This window comes from Delphinapterus leucas, chromosome 19 (genome assembly GCF_059928025.1).
Source record: "Delphinapterus leucas isolate spDelLeu-1000000601 "Yukka" chromosome 19, BTC_Dleu_Yukka2, whole genome shotgun sequence".
NCBI classification, from domain to species: Eukaryota; Metazoa; Chordata; class Mammalia; order Artiodactyla; family Monodontidae; genus Delphinapterus; species Delphinapterus leucas.
In genome coordinates, this window is record NC_143147.1 from 41422781 (window position 1) to 41442162 (window position 19382).

The 19382-nt window shown below is 35.9% G+C and overlaps 1 protein-coding gene across 4 annotated transcripts in view; it reads left to right on the plus strand.

Moving 5' to 3' along the window:
* VMP1 (vacuole membrane protein 1) overlaps positions 1 to 19382 on the plus strand; it is a 129206-nt gene that overhangs the window by 28949 nt on the left and 80875 nt on the right. For 2 of the 4 annotated variants that reach the window (XM_022552577.3, XM_022552576.3), the window contains exons 4-5: positions 596 to 686; positions 1929 to 2039. The exons of 1 other annotated variant lie outside the window; for it this stretch is intronic. In XM_022552577.3, coding sequence (XP_022408285.1) covers positions 596 to 686; positions 1929 to 2039 — 202 coding nt within the window. Of the gene's footprint in view, positions 1 to 595; positions 687 to 1928; positions 2040 to 10629; positions 10655 to 19382 lie in introns of those variants that run through there. One more of the 4 variants, XM_089900954.1, reaches the window with a different exon arrangement.

Here is a 19382-nt window from a genome sequence, read left to right on the forward strand (position 1 = left end):
TAAAAGATTAGTTTTGGGGTATGGGAAAGGCTATGATGGAATTTCTTTTTCTTTTTTTATAAAGTTGTTTATGTTTACTTATTTATTTCTTTATTTATGGCTGCACTGGGTCCTCGTTGCTGCGCAGGCTTTCTTTAGTTGCGGTGAGTGGCAGCCACTCTTCGCTGCCGTGCGTGGGCCTCTCATCGTGGTGGCTTCTCTTGTTGCGGAGCACGGGCTCTAGGCGCGGGGGCTTCAGTAGTTGTGGCACACGGGCTTAGTTGCTCTGTGGCATGTGGGATCCTTCTGAACCAGGGCTCGAACCCATGTTCCCCGCACTGGCAGGCGGATTCTTAACCAATTGTGCCACCAGGGAAGCCCCTACGATGGGGTTTCTAATAAGAAATTCGATTCTATACCCAAGTATCTGGTCTTGACCCCCTTCTGTACCCCCAAGAGACCATAGTGTTTAAGAACAAAAGAGCTCAATCCAGCAAGAACAACTTCTAAAGCTGAGCTAAGTAACCTAATTGCTTCAATAAGAAATGTTTTGAGAGTGATGAATCCTGAAACTGAGACTGTGACATATTTCATTTTTTTTAAATTTGTTTTTAAGATTATGGCATCGTCAAAGCGTTGTGGTGTCTTTTTTACTGCTGCTTGCTGTGCTTATAGCTACGTATTATGTTGAAGGAGCACATCAACAGGTAAGAGGTTCAGCACCTCTGTTTCTATTCTTGTACCTTCCCTAATCCCAGTTTCAAAATGGAGCTTTTGTGGATTTCATTGATTTTTTTTTAAAATGTATCTTATAACTGGTATCTTAATGTCTTACTTTTAAGGCCAAATATTAAAAATATTCTTGTGGTAGTTCATGGCTGCTCAGCATTTATACTGGATATATATCGTTCCTTTTTACCTTTAAGGATTTAAATGTGACTTTCCTAACGGTGTTTAGTCAAAGCAGCATGAATCCTTTAATCACTACCGAAGTCTTCATATTTTTTGTAACACACTCCTATGATCCATCCAAGCTGATATAGTCATCCTAGATTGAAGGTTAGGTTTTATATGTATATAGAGTGGGGGGAAGTTCACTTGCCTGTCATCTGTACAGCATAAATGAAGGGAAAATAGGACATTTTGTTAATAACTTTTGATAAAATTGCAAAACGTTAATGTATTCTATTAGGAAATAGTTCTAAAATGGTATCATTTCATATTTTAGAGCAGTTTACCTCTAAATACATCAAAATGCTGATGGTGATTATCTCTGGGGGTGTGGAGATTATGGGTAATTGTTTTTTATTTTACGCTTTTATGTTTTTCTAGTTGTCTGTAATAAACATATATTGCCTGTAAAATTAGAACAACAAATGGCATTAAAAATGGGGAGGGAAAAATTTAAAAATAAATAGATAAAAATAAAAATGGGGAGGAGCAGCAGTTTACCTCTAATCAGAGAAGTTTTTATACTTATAAATGCAGTAGTTGTGGCTCACGGGCTTAGTTGCTCCGCAGCAAGTGGGATCCTCCTGGACCAGGGCTCGAACCCGTGTCCCCTGCATTGGCAGGCAGATTCTTAACCACTGCGCCACCAGGGAAGTCCCTATCATGCTTTCTTAAACAAAATTTTTATAACTTTTAAGTATCTTTAAATTTTTTATTCTCATAGTTATCAATAATTTGCATTTTTTGTATAAATGTCATTGTAATTATAGGACTTTTAAAATGTAGAAATGAGCTTTAGTCCAGTTACATGATTTTTTTTGCCATCTCTGCTACCACATATTAGAGGAATTTGGACTCTTCAAGGAGCTTTTAATCTTAATACTTTCTTCCTATTGGAAACTTAGTTGGTTTGTTTTATTTTTATTATAGTTGATAAATACCATATTTCTGCTTAAGAATTCTGATTTTGTTTTCACCTCATTGCTTTTGTTTTTCAGTATGTGCAACGTATAGAGAAACAGTTTCTTTTGTATGCCTACTGGATAGGCTTAGGAATTTTGTCTTCTGTTGGGCTTGGAACAGGGCTGCACACCTTTCTGCTTTATCTGGTAAGAATAATTTTAATAAGCAAGATTGAAAGAGATTATGTTTTAATTGGTGCTTTTACTATAGAAGTTAAAACTCTAGGATTTTTACTTAATTACCTTTGTGTTTTATATGTATTCTAATCCTCAAGGCAGTGATTTGGAATTCTGTTTTGTTTTTCCTTTTGGGTTGAGAATTTAAAAAGAAAAGGGAGGAAGAACCCTTAGGCAAATGAGATTGTTTACTTATATTAATTCAGCCAGGAAATGTTTTTTCCTTCCAGATTTTGGAATAATGGTTCTCTTGCTTATGCAATTGTCTTTGTAATAGTTGAAGTTATTTAATTGTACAAAATTCCATGTAAGACTTAGAATTAATTTGGTCAGTTATTTTCTCTGTTAATCTGCAAATGAGAAATGGTATCTTCCCTCACGTCCTCAAACACCATGTACATACTGGATAGTTATTTTGGTAATCTTATTGAGTGCAGTTAAAGAAGTATTACATGTGTATAGGTAATGCTTTCTTAAACTTTTAAATCAAAGTATAAAATGTACCCCTCCTAAAAAATATTTTTTTTTACTTAGTTGAAATGAGAGAGATAAAAGATAGGTTTTCTTTGGGATATTTGCAAATATACTGAAATAATGGCAGGGCTAGGACTAGGAGGTGACAAGCAAGACATCTAGGGCACAGAATTTACATTGGCACTTTTAGGGTCATGTAACTGTGGGGTTGATGAGTGAATGCCTCATTAAATTTTGTGCCCTGGATGCCTCTCTTGTTTCACTCTATTCCTGTCTCTGAATAATATATTGAAAACAATTTCACATTTGAAAACAGCTTGATCTTGATGGAGAAAACAGGTGAAAAGTTGTCACAGCAGTACTGATTCTGAATATAGTTCAACAGTGCAAACACTTCCAATCTCTGTGCTTCCGTGAATTCATTTCTGAAGCAGGTATGATAAATATTAAGAAATGATTATTCAGAAGGCTGCTGAATTAATGGTCTGAAGAATAATTTAAGAATTAATCTATAAGGGGGCTTCCCTGGTGGCACAGTGGTTGGGAGTCCGCCTGCCGATGCGGGGGACGCGGGTTCGTGCCCCGGTCCGGGAGGATCCCACATGCCGCAGAGCGACGGGGCCGCTGGGCCTGCGTGTCTGGAGCCTGTGCTCCACAGCGGGAGGGGCCGCGGCAGTGGGAGGCCCGCGTACCAAAAAAAAAAAAAAAAAAAAAAAAAGAATTAATCTATAATACATAGCTTCTGTAAGTTTATGGGAGTTTAAAACATGGAATTTTAGAATTCCATTCATGATTGCTTGCTGATTTTATCCCAGATAGAAACATAAATCCTAGATAAGTAACCCATATCAGTGTTTCTTTAATAACTACATTCTAGAAGTATAATGCTATACTAGAGGTTGAGGCAGAGGGAAAAAAAGGAATTACAGGTTACAGGTTACCTTTCTGTTCTTTTCTAGACCTGTCCTCTTAGATTCCTTAGGAAAACCAGACTAAAGAACTCATTTGTAGCATTTGATTTATTTGGAAGTATTTGAAAAGCAACCCAGAGAACAGATTCTGCTGAATCTTAAAAGGAATTCTAATGAACCTTATAATTCCCATAATAAGTAAGAATAAAGAAATTTGAAACATGGAAGTTTCATGTTTCCTGTTTCTTTTTATATCCTTGAGAAACCCTTATAAAATGTGTTGATGTGAAAACATTATTATTTTAATTCCATTGATCTATGTATCCAGTAGAGGATTTAAAACATATAAATAAGAATTTATTATAAAATTCATTTGTGGGAAAAGTCAAGTCTTTGTTTCCATAAACTAAGTAGTTATTTCTGCCCTTGATCAGAGTGCAGGTTTAAGGGAATGTAGTTAGATTTTTCACAAGTTTAGAAAGAATTCTTCAAGAGCTATTTGAAGGAAAGTATCACTCTCTCATTATACTCAGGGCCATATGTATTATACTAGTTAAGCAAGTGTGGAGATAAAATCAAGGAACATGTGAAGCTGTGTTGCATTGTACATAAAAGCCATATAAAAACATTGTGGGATTATCATTGCTAATAATAAACTGGGGTCCAGAGTGGATCAGGCCATGTGTTTCAGAATTAGGTTAATTTGATTTCTGTTTGTGAGTAGCATTTAGAATTATTTTAAATGCCCTAAAATTAAATAGAAGCAAAATAACCAGATTTGTGTTTTATGAATATATAATTCTGGCTATAGTGTGGGTGATAGATTGAAGGTAGAAGAGAAAATGGTCAGTTAATGGTAATCCTTCTGAGGACACAGGCTTCCATGGAGGTAGCAAGAAGTATGGAGAGGAAGAGGTATTTACTAAAAAAAGAATATGCAGAGAAACTAAGCAGAATGAAGGCAAAAGGTGGCATAAACCTTTAATATTTCAAGAGAGTGGTTGGAGTGGCAGTGGCACTGGATAAAACAGGGCAAATCTTAGGGAAATTTTATTTGTTTAGTGTGGAGGAAGAAGGAGCCAAAGATTAGTGTTGGTTTTTGACTTAAATGAGAAGATGTTGTTACCATTAACTGAATAGAAACCTGTCATGTGGTCACTTGTTCATTCAGTACATAGTGTAAGTTCTGAAAAGAGAAATTTAAACGGATTTGTAATTATGTTGCAAGGTAGATGAGATCTTCACCTGATCCCAGTGGGTTGCTGGTGCCAGTGGTTGGATGGAAAGGAAAGGGAAATTTGTAAAGGACTAAGAACACTTTCTTTTCCTTTCTCTTTTTAATTAATAGGCTTTATTTTTCAGACCAGTTTTAGGTTTATACAAAAATTGAGCAGAAAGGATAGAATTCCCATATACCTTTACACATACACAGACACGCACATGGAGCATTTCCCTATTTTTTTTTTTAACGTGAGGTATAATTGACATATAACATTGTATTTCAGCTGTACAACATAATGATAGTTTCCCCTATTATTAGTATTATTAATATATTTTTCACAAGTCTAATGATTAATTAGTGTTATTTCCCCTATTATCTCGCTTTACTGTGGTACATTTGTTACAACTGAGGAACCAATACTGATACATTACTAACTAAAGCCCATTGTTTACATTAGAGTTCACTCTGTGTTCTATAGTTCTGTGGGTTTTGACAAGGGCTTAATGTTATGCATTCTCCATTACAGTGTCACAGAATAGTTTCACTTCCCTAAAAATACCCTGTGCTACACCTGTTTATTCCTACTCTTCTCCTTCCCCCTATCCACAAACCCTTAGAAACCACTGATCTTTTACTATCTGTATAAGTTTTGGCTTTGTTCAGAATGTCATATAGTTGGGATTATGCAGTATGTGTCTTTTTCTGCCTGGCTTTTTTCGCTTAGCAATATGGTTTTAAAGTTCCTCTGTGGTCATACAGAGTGAAGTGAGTCAGAAAGAGAAAGACAAATACCGTATGCTAACACATATATATGGAATCTAAGAAGAAAAAAAAATGTCATGAAGAACCTAGGGGTAAGACGGGAATAAAGACACAGACCTACTAGAGAATGGACTTGAGGATATGGGGAGGGGGAAGGGTAAGCTGTGACAAAGTGAGAGAGTGGCATGGACATATATACACTACCAAACGTAAAATAGATAGCTAGTGGGAAGCAGCCGCATAGCACAGGGAGATCAGCTCAGTGGTTTGTGATCACCTAGAGGGGTGGGATAAAGAAGGTGGGAGGGAGGGAGACATAAGAGGGAAGAGATATGGGAACATGTGTATATGTATAACTTATTCACTTTGTTATAAAGCAGAAACTAACACACCATTGTAAAGCAATTATACTCCAATAAAGATGTTAAAAAAAATAAAGTTCCTCTGTGTCTTCATGGCTTGATACCTCATTTCTTTTTATTGCTGAATAATATTCCATTTTCTGGATGTACCACCACAGTTTGTTTATCCATTCACTTATTGAAGGATATCGTTGTTTCCAAGTTATGGCAATTAGGAATAAAGATGCTGTAAACATTCATGTGCAAGTTTTGGGGGGTATATAAGAATTCTACTCATTTGGGTAAATACCTAGGGGCATGATTTGTGGATTGTGTATGTTAATTGGTGATATATAGGAAAGCAAATTGACTTTTGTGTATTTACCTTGTATTCCGTAACCTTGCTGTAATCACTTAATAGTTTCAGGACTTTGTTGTCAATTCTTTAGGATTTTCTATATAGATAATCATGTTGTCTGCAAATACAGTTTTACTTCTTCTCAGTCTGTATACCCTTTCTTTTTTTTTGCCCCCCTGTCTTATTGCATTAGCTAGGTCTTCCAGTCTAATGTTGAAGTGGTGAGAGGGACATTCTCCCTTGTTCCCAACCTTAATGGGGAAGCCTTTACTTTCTCACCATTAAGTATCATGTTAGCTGTAGGTTTTTGTAGATTTTCTTATCAAGTTGATAAAGCTCACTTCTATTCCTAGTTTGCTGCGAGTTGTGTTTGTTTTGGGGATTTTTTTTTGAGAGTTTTTATCATGAATGAGTGTTGATTTTGCCAAAAGAACACTTTTTTAGACAATAGTGAACAAAAATGGATAAAAGGCCAATATAGCAAACAAATTCAGTATGTAAAGGCTTGAAGAGCAATATGTTAATGTTAAAAAGAAATATAAAGAGATACCCAGCATATGCCATTTCCATTTGAGCAGATTATCTTTAGTTCTTAGATCTGTTAGTTCTTGGACACAGGATTCCTTCCAGGATTCCCTAGGTATAACAGGGAAAATGAAGGAAAACACGCATTTGCAAAAAATAATTTTCAGGGAAGTCAAACAAAAGGAAGATAAAAGACGTCACTGGTTTTTGTTTATTTTCAATTACCTGGTTGGGATGGAAGTCAGATTACAAGAAGTTAACCATAGCTACTACGACTACTAATACTGAAAATGGCAAACATTTTCATCATCATTGTCATCAGAGTAATTCTAGTTGAAATCAGTTCTTTTTTTTTTTTTTAATAAATTTATTTATTTATTTATTTTTGGCTGCGTTGGGTCTTCGTTGCTGTGCATGGGCTTTCTCTAGTTGTGGCAAGTGAGGGCTACTCTTCATTGCGGTGAGCAGGCTTCATTGTGGTGGCTTCTGTTGTTGTGGAGCATGGGCTCTAGGCGCGCGGGCTTTAGTAGCTGTGGCATGCGGGCTCAGTAGTTGTGGCTCATGGGCCCTAGAGTGCAGGTTCAGTAGTTGTGGCACACGGGCTTAGTTGTTCCGCGGCATGTGGGATCTTCCTGGACCAGGGATCGAACCTGTGTCCCCTGCATTGGCAGGCAGATTCTTAACCACTGCGCCACCAGGGAAGTCCCAATTTATTATTTTTTATCCATATTTGGTATTCATTTTTGTGGGGAGATGTTGCATCCCCATCCTGTTGAACTCCAGCCATATGATTTGCTTTGAAATGTGAGCATAAGTGATAGGTGTTGCTTCCTGGCAGATGCTTCAAGGTTTGTCATACTGTCTTTCACCTGGAGCCTGAGTCTCTGACTGTGATGAACAGATTCCCTTTGCTAGCCTCTGATGGATATGTAGAGTAAGGGAGAAATAAATTTAGTTGTCTTAAGCTACTGAGATTTTGGGGCTGTTTGTTGTTAAAACCTATCCTGACTGATAGACTAGCTAACACTTATTGAATGTTTTCCCATGCTAGGCTTTTTGCTCAGCACTTTACATGAATTATGTCATGTAGTCCTCCCAAGAGCCAGGGTAGTCAATAACCAATAGTGTAGCAAATGTATAGTAAAAAAATTTCATGAGTAAGTATAGACTGTGCATTTGTGAACTTTGGCAATTATGGAGAAAAATAGCCAGGAAACCAAAGGCAAAGCAGAATCGAATAAAGGTTTAAGAATTTGATCTCTGTTATTATTTAAGAAGCTATTCAAAACTCTGGTTAGATTTTTAAAACGTAACATTTTCTTGGTGATAGATGGTTGACACAGTTTTATCCTTATAGATCACCATTCCTTTTGTTTTATATTTGTCAAATGTGATTGTATCTGGAAAGTCCTAATTACACCTCCTTTCATTTATGAGCCCTTACATAATCACTTAGGGAGATGTGATGTTAGCATTCTCATGTCATACATTTTTGTGCTGATGAAATAGGCACTCTTTCCATATACCCATATAACTCCTCAGTCAAGAAAGCAATTAACTATATTAGGAGAGAAGTCTGGTCAGAAAAATGATCCTTCTTTTGACAATAATTTACAGCAAAACAGGTGAAAAAGAAACTGAGTTTAACAAAGGGAAAAGATTTAATTCATTCTCGATCATGGTTCTCTTTACTGGAAATTATGGCTTTAAAGTGAAATAGGAACATTTTTCCTGCATAGACAGACTTTCTCAATTACATTCTTCCCAGCATGGAAGTTAACCTCTTTTGGAAGTAATCATTTAGTTAATTTTAACTCATTGTGCAACTAAATGGTGATTACAAATGTTACTGTATTTCCTAAAATATTATATACCTATATATCTGTCTTTAAAATGGAAAAGTTATCTTGATTTTTAAGTTTATCAATCAACAATTTCATTTATATTTTTAGATATAATTGAAAAGTTTTAACTTAATTCAGATGTCCTGAAAATTGTCATCAATTCTTTAAACATTAGATGTAAAAATAGTTGTTTGATTAAATTTTAAAATTAAATTTAGTGAAAATCAACAAGGAAGAATGACTACTATCAAATTTTGTAAATTGATTTGGGAAATCTAGTAGTTTGCCGAGAACAGATATGTAGCCACAAAGGAAGAGTTAGATACTGTTTATGCAGGAATAGTGATTGCTAACCAGAGAGGAAGAGATGAAGGGGAAAGTGAATGGATTCCTTCTCAAGGCTCAGGGGGTGTTGGTTGGGCCTCTAGGTTAGTTGGTTTGTTCCATTAATTCTAACAGTCAACACATGGGCTTCCGGAGGGCTGTTAATTCCCTGAACACTATACTTGTTATGTGTCTTCGCAAATATGCATCTTTCTGGCAGAAAGGGCCTATAGTATTAGATTCTCCAGATTCTGTAACCCATAAAATGTTAAGAACCACTCTTATAGGACTTTTTTTTCTAACTATGGCTATATTAGTTTGCCACTAGGTGGCATTGCTAATACAACTATACTATATTTGCAGGTTCTATTCTGGATAAATATGAAGCCCTCAAATAAATTAGAGGCATATTCTATTATTTATCTGTATTTATGACTATATAATGCCAGTTAATGCATGTGAATGAAAATAAGTTTTCTTAATAGTTTTGCACATTCATTAATAAGTTTCACAGTTATTAGACTTTCCATTGTGATACATATTTTTACATGCAGGACATACTCCCATGGCACGCATAGTTTCAGATGTAATACCATAATTCTATCTTTTTCTTTAATATTTAAGAATATGCAGTTGATGGAGGGTGGTTTTGTTATGGGACTAAAATCTTTTATTCCTATCATGGGAGATACTTAATAGGGCATATTCAGAGCTGGATTTGAATGCATAGTCAGATATTACTAACTCTGTGATATTTGGCAAATATCTTAACTTTTTAAGCCTCAGTTTATTCAACTGTAAATGGAAAAGATAATAATAGTACCTATCTCATAAGGCTGTTTGGAGGATTAAATGAAATAAAACATGTACACTTTTCATTCAGTGGCTAGTATATATAAGGTGCTCAGTAAACGTTAAGCGACTATTATAATAATTATTGTCATTTTTCTTGCTCTGATTTTATTTTTAAAACAATCATTTTCAATTTTCCTGCTTTAGCTATTATTCTTAAGAAACTATAAGCAAAATTTCCCACAATTGATTTTAATGTAGCAGAATGTAATACCATAGTTGAAAACCACAGATTACTGTTCCATTTTCAGTGACAATAGATTAGGCCGTTTGGATCAACTCGCTTGTGAAAGTATCTTAAAAAGTTGATAAAAATTTAAAACATCTGTTTAAAGCCACCATAGAGATAAAAAGATAGCAAAGAATTACAAGGCCAACATCTAGATTAAAGGGGAAACCCAGAGAGGTGAAACCAGTTAAGTATATGGCCTTAATAAGCCTGCAGGCTTTGGATTGGAACCTGATGGGCCACACTTTAAACATAAGGATGAACTAGATACAAATCAGCCCATACAGGGACTGAAGCTCAGGCTAAATCTTAAGTCTGGAGGAAAATAAAATAATCCTAGGCATCACATTATATTTAAAAAAAAAAAGTCTAGCATTCAATCAAAAGGAATCAGATATCTGAAGCTACATGATAATTTGGTCGAAACAAGAAATAAGAGAAGTAGATCCATAGGGGATCTATTTAATGAAGTTATTAGATGTATACTTTAATCCAAAATCAATGTGTTTCAAGGAAGTAAAAAACAAGTTTGAGTATTTTTGCAGAGATTGAAAACTACAGAGGAGAGCAAGTGAAAACTTTGAATTAAGAAAACATTATCTGAAATGAAGAACTCAATTAATGGACTTCAGTAGACAGCAGCTAAGACAGGACTAATAAACTGCAAAATCGGCCAGAGAAAAATATCCAGAACAAAAAAGGAGAGATGGAGAAAAAGACATACTATCTTCAGAGGAATTTCAGTAAGACTGATTTGCTGTCATTGATTTTTTTTTTTGTTTCAGAGATGAAGGACAATTTATTTTTCACAGCAGTAGCAGTAGCAAGTGCATCAGCTTTTTTTTTAATTGGGGTATAGTTGCTTTACAGTGTTGTGTTTCTGCTGTACAGCGAAGTGAATCAGCTATATGTATACATATATCCCCTCTTTTTTGGATTTCCTTGCCATTTAGGTCACCACAGAACATTGAGTAGAGTAAAAGTCAGCTGACAGTGGAATATCTTTAAAGGTCTAAAAGAAAATAACTACCAACAGAATATACTCAAAGTGTGCCCTGAACAGTATAAAATAAAGATACTTTCAGAAAAACAGAGCAGTTTGCCACCAGCAAACATGCTTTAAAGGAAATACTAAAAAGTGTTCTTTGAATGGAAGGAAAGTGATTCTAGATTGAAGCTCAGATTCAGGAACGAATAAAGATTAAGAAAAGGGTATATATATGGGTAAATTTAAATTAAGATTGACATTATGGTTTTTTTTCTTTTTTTGTTTTGTCTTTCTATTTTTTTGACATTATGTTTTTTAAATTTATTTTATTTATTTATTTTTGGCTGCGTTGGGTCTTCGTTGCTGCGTGCGGGCTTTCTCTAGTTGTGAGCAGGGGCTTCTCATTGTGGTGGCTTGTCTTGTTGTGGAGCACGGGCTCTAGGCGCACAGGCTTCAGTAGTTGTGGCTCGCGGGCTCTAGAACGCAGGCTTAGTGGTTGCAGCTTATGGGCTTAGTTGCTCCGCGGCATGTGGGATCTTCCCTGACCAGGGCTCGAACCCGTGTCCCCTGCATTGGCAGGTGGATTCTTAACCACTGCGCCACCAGGGAAGCTCAACATTATGTTTTTAATGATAATGTTTTGAGAGATTTAAAGTATTTAGAGGGGGTTAAAATACGTCATCTGCAAATCACATGTGGAGTAACTGAAATTAAATTATTCTAAAGTCTTTGCATTGCCCTAGAAAAGGTAAGATATTAATTTATATGACATTAATTAATAAAGATCTATATTATAATCTTTAGGGTAAGTAGTACAAGAATATATAACTATCAAGCTAATAGGCACAAGTAAAAACCAAGTAATTTTTAAAAAGCCAAGCCAAAAGAGGGAAAGAAAGCAGACAAAAGGAACATAGAACAGGCAGGATAAGTAGTAAGCATTCAGTGGTATATTTAAATCCAAATATATCAATAAATGGAATAAATGTTTCTTCCAGTTATCCAAATAAATATTTTAAAATATTCAGCTATTTGCTAAATCCAGCCTTCATACCTAAAATATACACAGAAAGATTAACGGTAAAGGATGGAAAAAGATGAGCCATTTGATGCCAACCAAGAAGAAGCTCATGTAGTTATATTGAAATCAAAGTAAAGTATGAGGCAAGAAGAGTTAATAGATAGAATGTGTTTGTTGGTAATAATAAAAGACTCCGTTCACCAGGAAGATATAACAGGTCTAAATTTGTATTTAATAATATATACTCAACTTATGGAAAGCAGAACTTGGCAGAAATTTAGAGAAGGAGATAACTTCCACAAACTTGGAGAATAGGGAAGTGTAACACAGTTACTGGCTATACGGTCAATGTGTATGTAACAATTGTGTTTCTGTATACTACAATAAACATTTAGAGAGTGAAAATTTTGGAAAGCATCATTTATAATAACATTTTTTTGAAAAGCAAATACCTAGGAATAAATCTAACAAAAGATATGCTTGGCCTCTATATAAAATTATAAAATATTGTTGGAAGCAAAAAGATCCAGGTAACAGAAGGTATATATTATTTTCATGGATTAGAAGACACGATATTGTAGCTGTTCTTCCCAATTTTGTTTACATAATCAATGCAATATCAGTCAAAACTTGAGTAGGTATTTTTGTAGAAATTGACAAAGTAATTGAAAAAAGATTTTCATCCTTGCAGCTTTGTAGTAAATCTTGACAGCCAATAGGATGTGTCCCTCTTGTGTGTTTCTAATATTTCTTGATCTGGATAGAGGATACCTGTGTCTGAAATAATTCATTAAGATGATTGCATTATGCACTTTTCTATATGTACTATGCTTAAATAAATACTCTGTTTTAGTACATCTGCTCTTTTGTTTTAGAATTTTGAAGTCATTTTGCATAAATACACCTGTAATAGATGTCTAATTCGTGAGCTAATTTTGTCTGGCAAGTAGTGCAAGTTTACTGATTTCATTCATTTACTTTACTCATGTTTTTTGTAAGTAGATCAGATGCAAAAAAAGGTTCTGTGGCTGGTAAATTTTTCTAAGATCATACCTTCTAAGCCCTCTTCTCTTGGATACTAATTTCCAGAAATCCATTAACGAATTTATTTTAGTCTTAGCATGTATGTAGCAGGTTTCCATTCCAGGCCATCCAGGAATGCTTATTTACTAGTGGAAATAATGCCCAGAGTGAAAACAAGTTAATGAAGAGAACATGGCTGCTGTTAACCTCTTTGTTGTATCTCTGTGTTTGAATGTGTCAAAATTTTCACCTTAATAATGATTTGACCCAAGGGGAGGCAGCCCAGGGGCAGCACTTTTGCTGAAAAGGGACCGTAAAGGGATAGTACATATTTTAGGCTTTGCGGGCTATGCAATCTCTTTTGTAACTCCTCAGATCTGTCATGGTAATAAGAAAGCATCCAGGGACAGTGTGTAGAAATGAATGTGACTGTTTTCCAGTCAACCTTTATTCACAAAGAGAGGTAGCCGACTGGATTTGATCTGCCGGCTGTAGTTTGCTAACCGTTGCTCTAACTCATGGGATGACAGTAGTACACCAGAAGAAGCATATTGAGCTTGGGAGCCTTAGTGAGCTAGCCACCCCCTAAGGATTTTTACGTGACACGTTATGCATTTGATTCCTCCATTTGCCAAAAAAGTATTAGCACTTCTCCCAGGTCATAATATTAGACTTAACATGATGTTTTAGAAGAGGATATAGTTGTGTGAGTGCTTGAGTGGTCTGTAAGACCATCAAGGGGAAAAAAACACAACTTTTCATGAAGAGAAAAGTAAAATAATTTCTTCCAAATGAGCTGCCTGATGACAGCAAAATTTAGTTCTAATCTCATGTTTTAAACCATTGATGTGTGCAATTATTAAATACCGGCCTTCACAACACAGCACTTATTTAGAGAAATAAATAATTTGTGGATTACGTTTAGATTGATACAAACAATTAGGAGAAGTGATAGGGTAATTTCAGTAGCCACCTTAAAATTATTTCCCATTACTAGAATATATGATTCATAATATATTCATAATAATAACCTGGTAAAAAACCAGTTTAACAGGAACTTTGGTACTTCATAATGAGAAATATATCTCAGACATGCTCCTTATATGCATTCACATTATTATTCCTCAAGTTATAAGACAAGCAGATGATTTAAGAGCCATTTGTAAACTGTATGCCATTAATGATTATAAAGTCTGTTCTATTTAACAGTAACAAAGGAAATGAGTCCTTCGGCAGGAATTTACAAATAATGTGATACATGAACAGTTTTTGACACTAGGTGGAGCAGTTTCCCGGAGAAAGGCTTCCCAAGCCCTATATTCCTTTCAAAATAAGCCCAGCACTTAGACAAAGAACTCAGAACAAAAACTATCAACAATCATTAAAAACTGTTAAAGGCACTCAAATATTGAGCTATAAATAGAAGGCTGAATATATTTTGCAGATAATTTTTCTCTTTGTCATATATTTTAACCACTGAATTCTCTCACCTTTGGGGATCAAAATGGTAGGGATTTTCTTTTTCTTTTTTTTTTAATTTTTATTTATTTATTTTTGGCTCTTCGTTTCTGTGCGAGGGCTTTCTCTAGTTGCGGCAAGCGGGGGCCACTCTTCATCGTGGTGCGCGGGCCTCTCATTATCGCGGCCTCTCTTGTTGCGGAGCACAGGCTCCATATGCGCAGGCTCAGTAGTTGTGGCTCATGGGCCCAGTTGCTCTGCGGCATGTGCGATCCTCCCAGACCAGGGCTCGAACCCGTGTCCCCTGCGTTAGCAGACAGATTCTCAGCCACTGCGCCACCAGGGAAGCCCTGGTAGGGATTTTCACATTAGAACTGCCCTATCTAGATGGCAGTTGGTATGTAGAAAAGTTTGGGAACTATTCAGTTACATTGTAGAGTAGATCAAGGTTTATAAGAAGATATAACATCAAGACATTATTATCTGAATGGTATTTATGAGTCATTTGTTTAATTTGACGATTTTAAATTAAGAATATAGTTTTATAGATAAAAATTGGTAGTTTAAATTCACTGGAATTAAGTTAGTAGATGTCAAGAGTGTTTTAAGTACCATGAGAAACCATGGCCATAAAACTGTAAGTTCAGAATGCAGTTATCAGGTGTAAAAATAAGATATAAATGAATAAAGAATTCTACTTAAAAATAAAAACAAAATACGACCTTTTTAAAATTTTTTATTAATTTATTTTTGTCTGTGTTGGGTCTTTGTTGCTGCACACAGGCTTTCTCTAGTGGTGGAGAGAGGGGGCTACTCTTCGTTGCGGTGCGCGAGCTTCTCACTGCAGTGGCTTCTCTTGTTGCGGAGCACAGGCTCTAGGCATGCAGGCTTCAGTAGTTGTGGCACACGGGCTCAGTAGTTGTGGCTCATGGGCTCAGTAGTTGTGGTGCACAGGCTTAGTTGCTCCACAGCATGTGGGATCTTCCTGGATCAGGGATCGAACCCATGTCCCCTGCATTGGCAGGAGGATTTTTAACCATTGCACCACCAGGGAAGTCCCCCAAAATGACCATTTTAATAGAAAAAAATTTTTGGCTCTTTGTTATAAAATAAGTACAGGGAAAGTTAATTGTGAGATATTTGCCCCTGTGTAAGATTCAGAGGTCTGTTTCTGCCTTAACGTTTAGGATCATTTCATCACTAAAATGGGGTAAAAATTTTACATTAAAAAAAATCCAACATGTTGATCACTATCAAATGTTTAAAGAACATCTCTGTCTATAGCACCCTGTTTCCTTTAGTGAACAAGTACTTTATAGTATGTATATAATATTTTATAGTACTGTTTTATATATATACATATATATATATAGCTGTTTCTTACACGTTTTGACTCTTGGCTATTTATTGCCTAAAGTAAGTGTTATTTGGAGAACTGCATGGACATAGGTTGAAGTGAAATAGCGAAGCAGTTTCAGTAAGAGAACTATTGTAGTAATTGTTTAATGCCATGAGGTGGAATAATTCTTTTAAAAATTGTTAGCCAACCTGTTCACTATTTTTCCTGCTTGACTTCTGATTGTTGCTCCATAGCTTACGTGTGTATCCCTCGATAAAACAGAAAAAGAGAAGAAATTGCCAAAAGTAAGGTTCTAGTGTGACTTAATATTGCTCTTTATAGGTATAATGACTCTGGCTATAAGCATGCAGTGACTCAGGGCTCTTGCGGGAAGACCAACAGGCCCTTTTTAGAAAGGGTCTGTTTGCCTTTTTTTGATGAGGGCATGATCAGCTATTCTCCCTGTCTTTCCCCAAGGAATGACTCATGTATTAACTCTTAAGAGCATCACCACATGAAAAGTAGAAACAAGGGTCTCCAGGACATAGGGCTGTTTTCACCAAACAGAAGGGTATGCACAGACTGACTGACTTCCTGCCCTTAAGTCACTATTTATTAATGTGTGTTTAAATGAAAGCTAAGAAGATTCAGTTTTGCTGAAATCTGTTCTGTTGGGTATAATTTTAAACAATTTATAACCTTTTTAAAAGCTCTTTTTATAAATATGTGGTCCATTCCTCCTAAACACTTAAACCAACTTTATGATCAAAATTGCTTAGGTTGGGCTTCCCTGGTGGCGCAGTGGTTGAGAGTCTGCGTGCCAATGCAGGGGACGCGGGTTCGTGCCCCAGTCCTGGAAGATCCCACATGCCGCGGAGCGGCTGGGCCCGTGAGCCATGGCCACTGAGCCTGCGCGTCCGGAGCCTGTGCTCTGCAACGGGAGAGGCCACAACAGTGAGACGCCCACGTACCGCAAAAAAAAATTGCTTAGGTTTAGAGAAGAAAAGTGAAATATGTCTTTATTTATGGATTGATTGAATATAATAAAAATGACTTTAAAAATAGGTCCTTATAACCTGAAGCATGAACTATAGAGTTTACACATTTTTTTGTTTTGGTTATTTTATGCTTATCATAAAACTTTTACTACATAATCTCATACATTGCTGTGTTACCTAGGTTGTGCAGGTATTATTATCATTATTTTCAGGCTTTTCATCAAATGAGGAATGTGAGATAGAAGTCTGATTACATCTAGTAAGTTACTAACAGGAACTAAAATCCACATTAACTAATGGCCAAATTACTGCTTTTTTACATATTATACTGCATTTTATAGGGAGGGACCAGGGGCTTAAATTTGTAAACTTGGGACCTTCTTCACAAAAAGAATATAAACACTAGTTAAACTTCTCAGTGCCCTTTTGGAATCAACAGTTTTATGCTCTAGCCTTCTAGAATTTTTTCTTGTATACCATAACCTTAGGTAAGTTGTTTTCTGACTGCGATGAGAAAAGCAATGATTAAAAGAATTTGAAGAGTACAATTCCTGTTTGTAAAAGCATTTCTAAACTCCCCTAAAAGTTGGACTTAAAGAAAACAAAGGTTTTGCAAGTCATACACACAACCATCTGTCATCTCCTTTCATTTATTTATCACCCAGATATTCCTAATGAATCACATTCCAGACTAGCCACTGACTCCTTTTGTTCCTCAGTGAAGGAGTGTGGCAAATGTTTTCCCAGTGAATCAGCAGAGGATTCTTGATTTTATTACCTTTGTCCTAAACTTTCCAGACAAAACTAATTGGGAATTTTGCCTTTGGGATCTCAGTTGACTTCTGTGTGTGGATGATGAATTAGGCTATGAACTGACATTACAGATGTGCAAACAACTCCAGTCTTTAGGAATGTTTTATCAGTTCTGAGGGAGCTGCCTACAGTGGAAGAATGTCTGTCTGTCTGTCTGCTCATCTTCCTTAAAAACCTCATACAGGGACTTCCCTGGCGGTCCAGTGGTTAAGACTCTGCACTTCCAATGCAGGGGACACAGGTTCGATCCCTGGTCAGGGAACTAAGATCCCACATGCTGCTGGGCACTGCCAAAAAAAAACCCCAAAAACCCTCATACATACACATACTGTGCTCTTAATGTGACATCGTATTCTGCATCCTGGTTGGTAAAAAGGCTTGGCTAAATTAGGCTCATAATTAACTAATATGATCATTTTAGGTTTTCACTTTTTAAAAAATGTCTCTGGAAGAAAGGGCCCCCAAATGAACTGAACAATAAAGTTAAAAATCCAGAAAACACTTTTCCTTAAATGAAGCAGCAATACATAGACTAGTTTGTCATTTACTAATATGATTTTTTTTCAGGTTTTAAGGTGTGACTGTCCCACACCTTTCTTACAAAGATCCTAATTTGTATTTGTGGCACCAGGACTGCTTTCTCAGGGCTTACATAGGTACTACATTATTATCAGGGCACTACTTAGAATTTCTCTTCTCTACTGGATTAGGATATTTTTGTGTGTTATAATTTCAGGAATGATAATTTTACCTCTAGGATAATTTTTTTTAATTCTAAATTTCTCTTAATTTGACAGAGCTAGTAGGATATTTACTATTCCTGAATGAATGTAAATTGTAGACGTGTAACTTTTAAAATTTATCTTAAAAGAATGTCTTAAGTTAAAATACTTTTTCCACAAATACCTATATCTGCTCTTATTAGAAATCCTACCCCCTGATCTAACTGTGGTTTTGCTCTCACCCAGACATCTTCTTGCCTGGCCAAGCACTACATCTTTTATCCTGGACAAAGCAAAATTATTCCATTATCAAAACTTTGGAAAATATAGTGTAATGCAGCTCATGAGACTAAGACATATGAGGTTTTGAACTGAAGCAAAACCAGATGTTTGATATGTCACAAATAGCTGAACTATCTTGTTGAGTTGACTTCACTTAGCATGAGTATACTGAAGTACCCACCCACCCCAAAAAAGAACCCTAAAAACCTGTCACTGATGAGAGTGTAACTTTTCATCACAGTCATAAAATTTGACCTTCGTATCATTAAAGGGAACTTCCATTGGCAGTAATTAGGAACTCTCAGGGGCAGTTAGTGAATGTTACTTATGACCTGGTTGGTAACTAGGAAATTTATAGAGCTTCCTGTGCTGGGGAATAACAACCTGGGCTGTACATAGCTGTTTAACTTCCTTTGATTACCACTATATAGATTAAAGGACACTGTCCTTAAATAGAAAAATTAACCTTTGAGGACTATCATTTGCTACTTTTCCTTAAGAAGTACTCCTTGTATTGATCTTTACTTACCTTGCCACATGGCACATTCTTTTCAGTGTGCTGAGATTCATTTTATACCACAGTATAGTCTATCTTGGTGACTGGATTTCATGTATACTTGAAAAGAATATGTATTTGGCTATTTTTGGGTATAGTGTTCCATATTGTTCAAGTGTTCTATATCCATACTGGTTTTCAGTCTATTTATTCTATCAACTAAAAAGAGAAGTGTGTTGAAATTTCAACTCTAATTGTGGATTTGTTTATTTCTCTTTTTAGTTCTATTAGTTTTTGCTTTATGTATTTTGACATTCTGTTATTAGGTGCC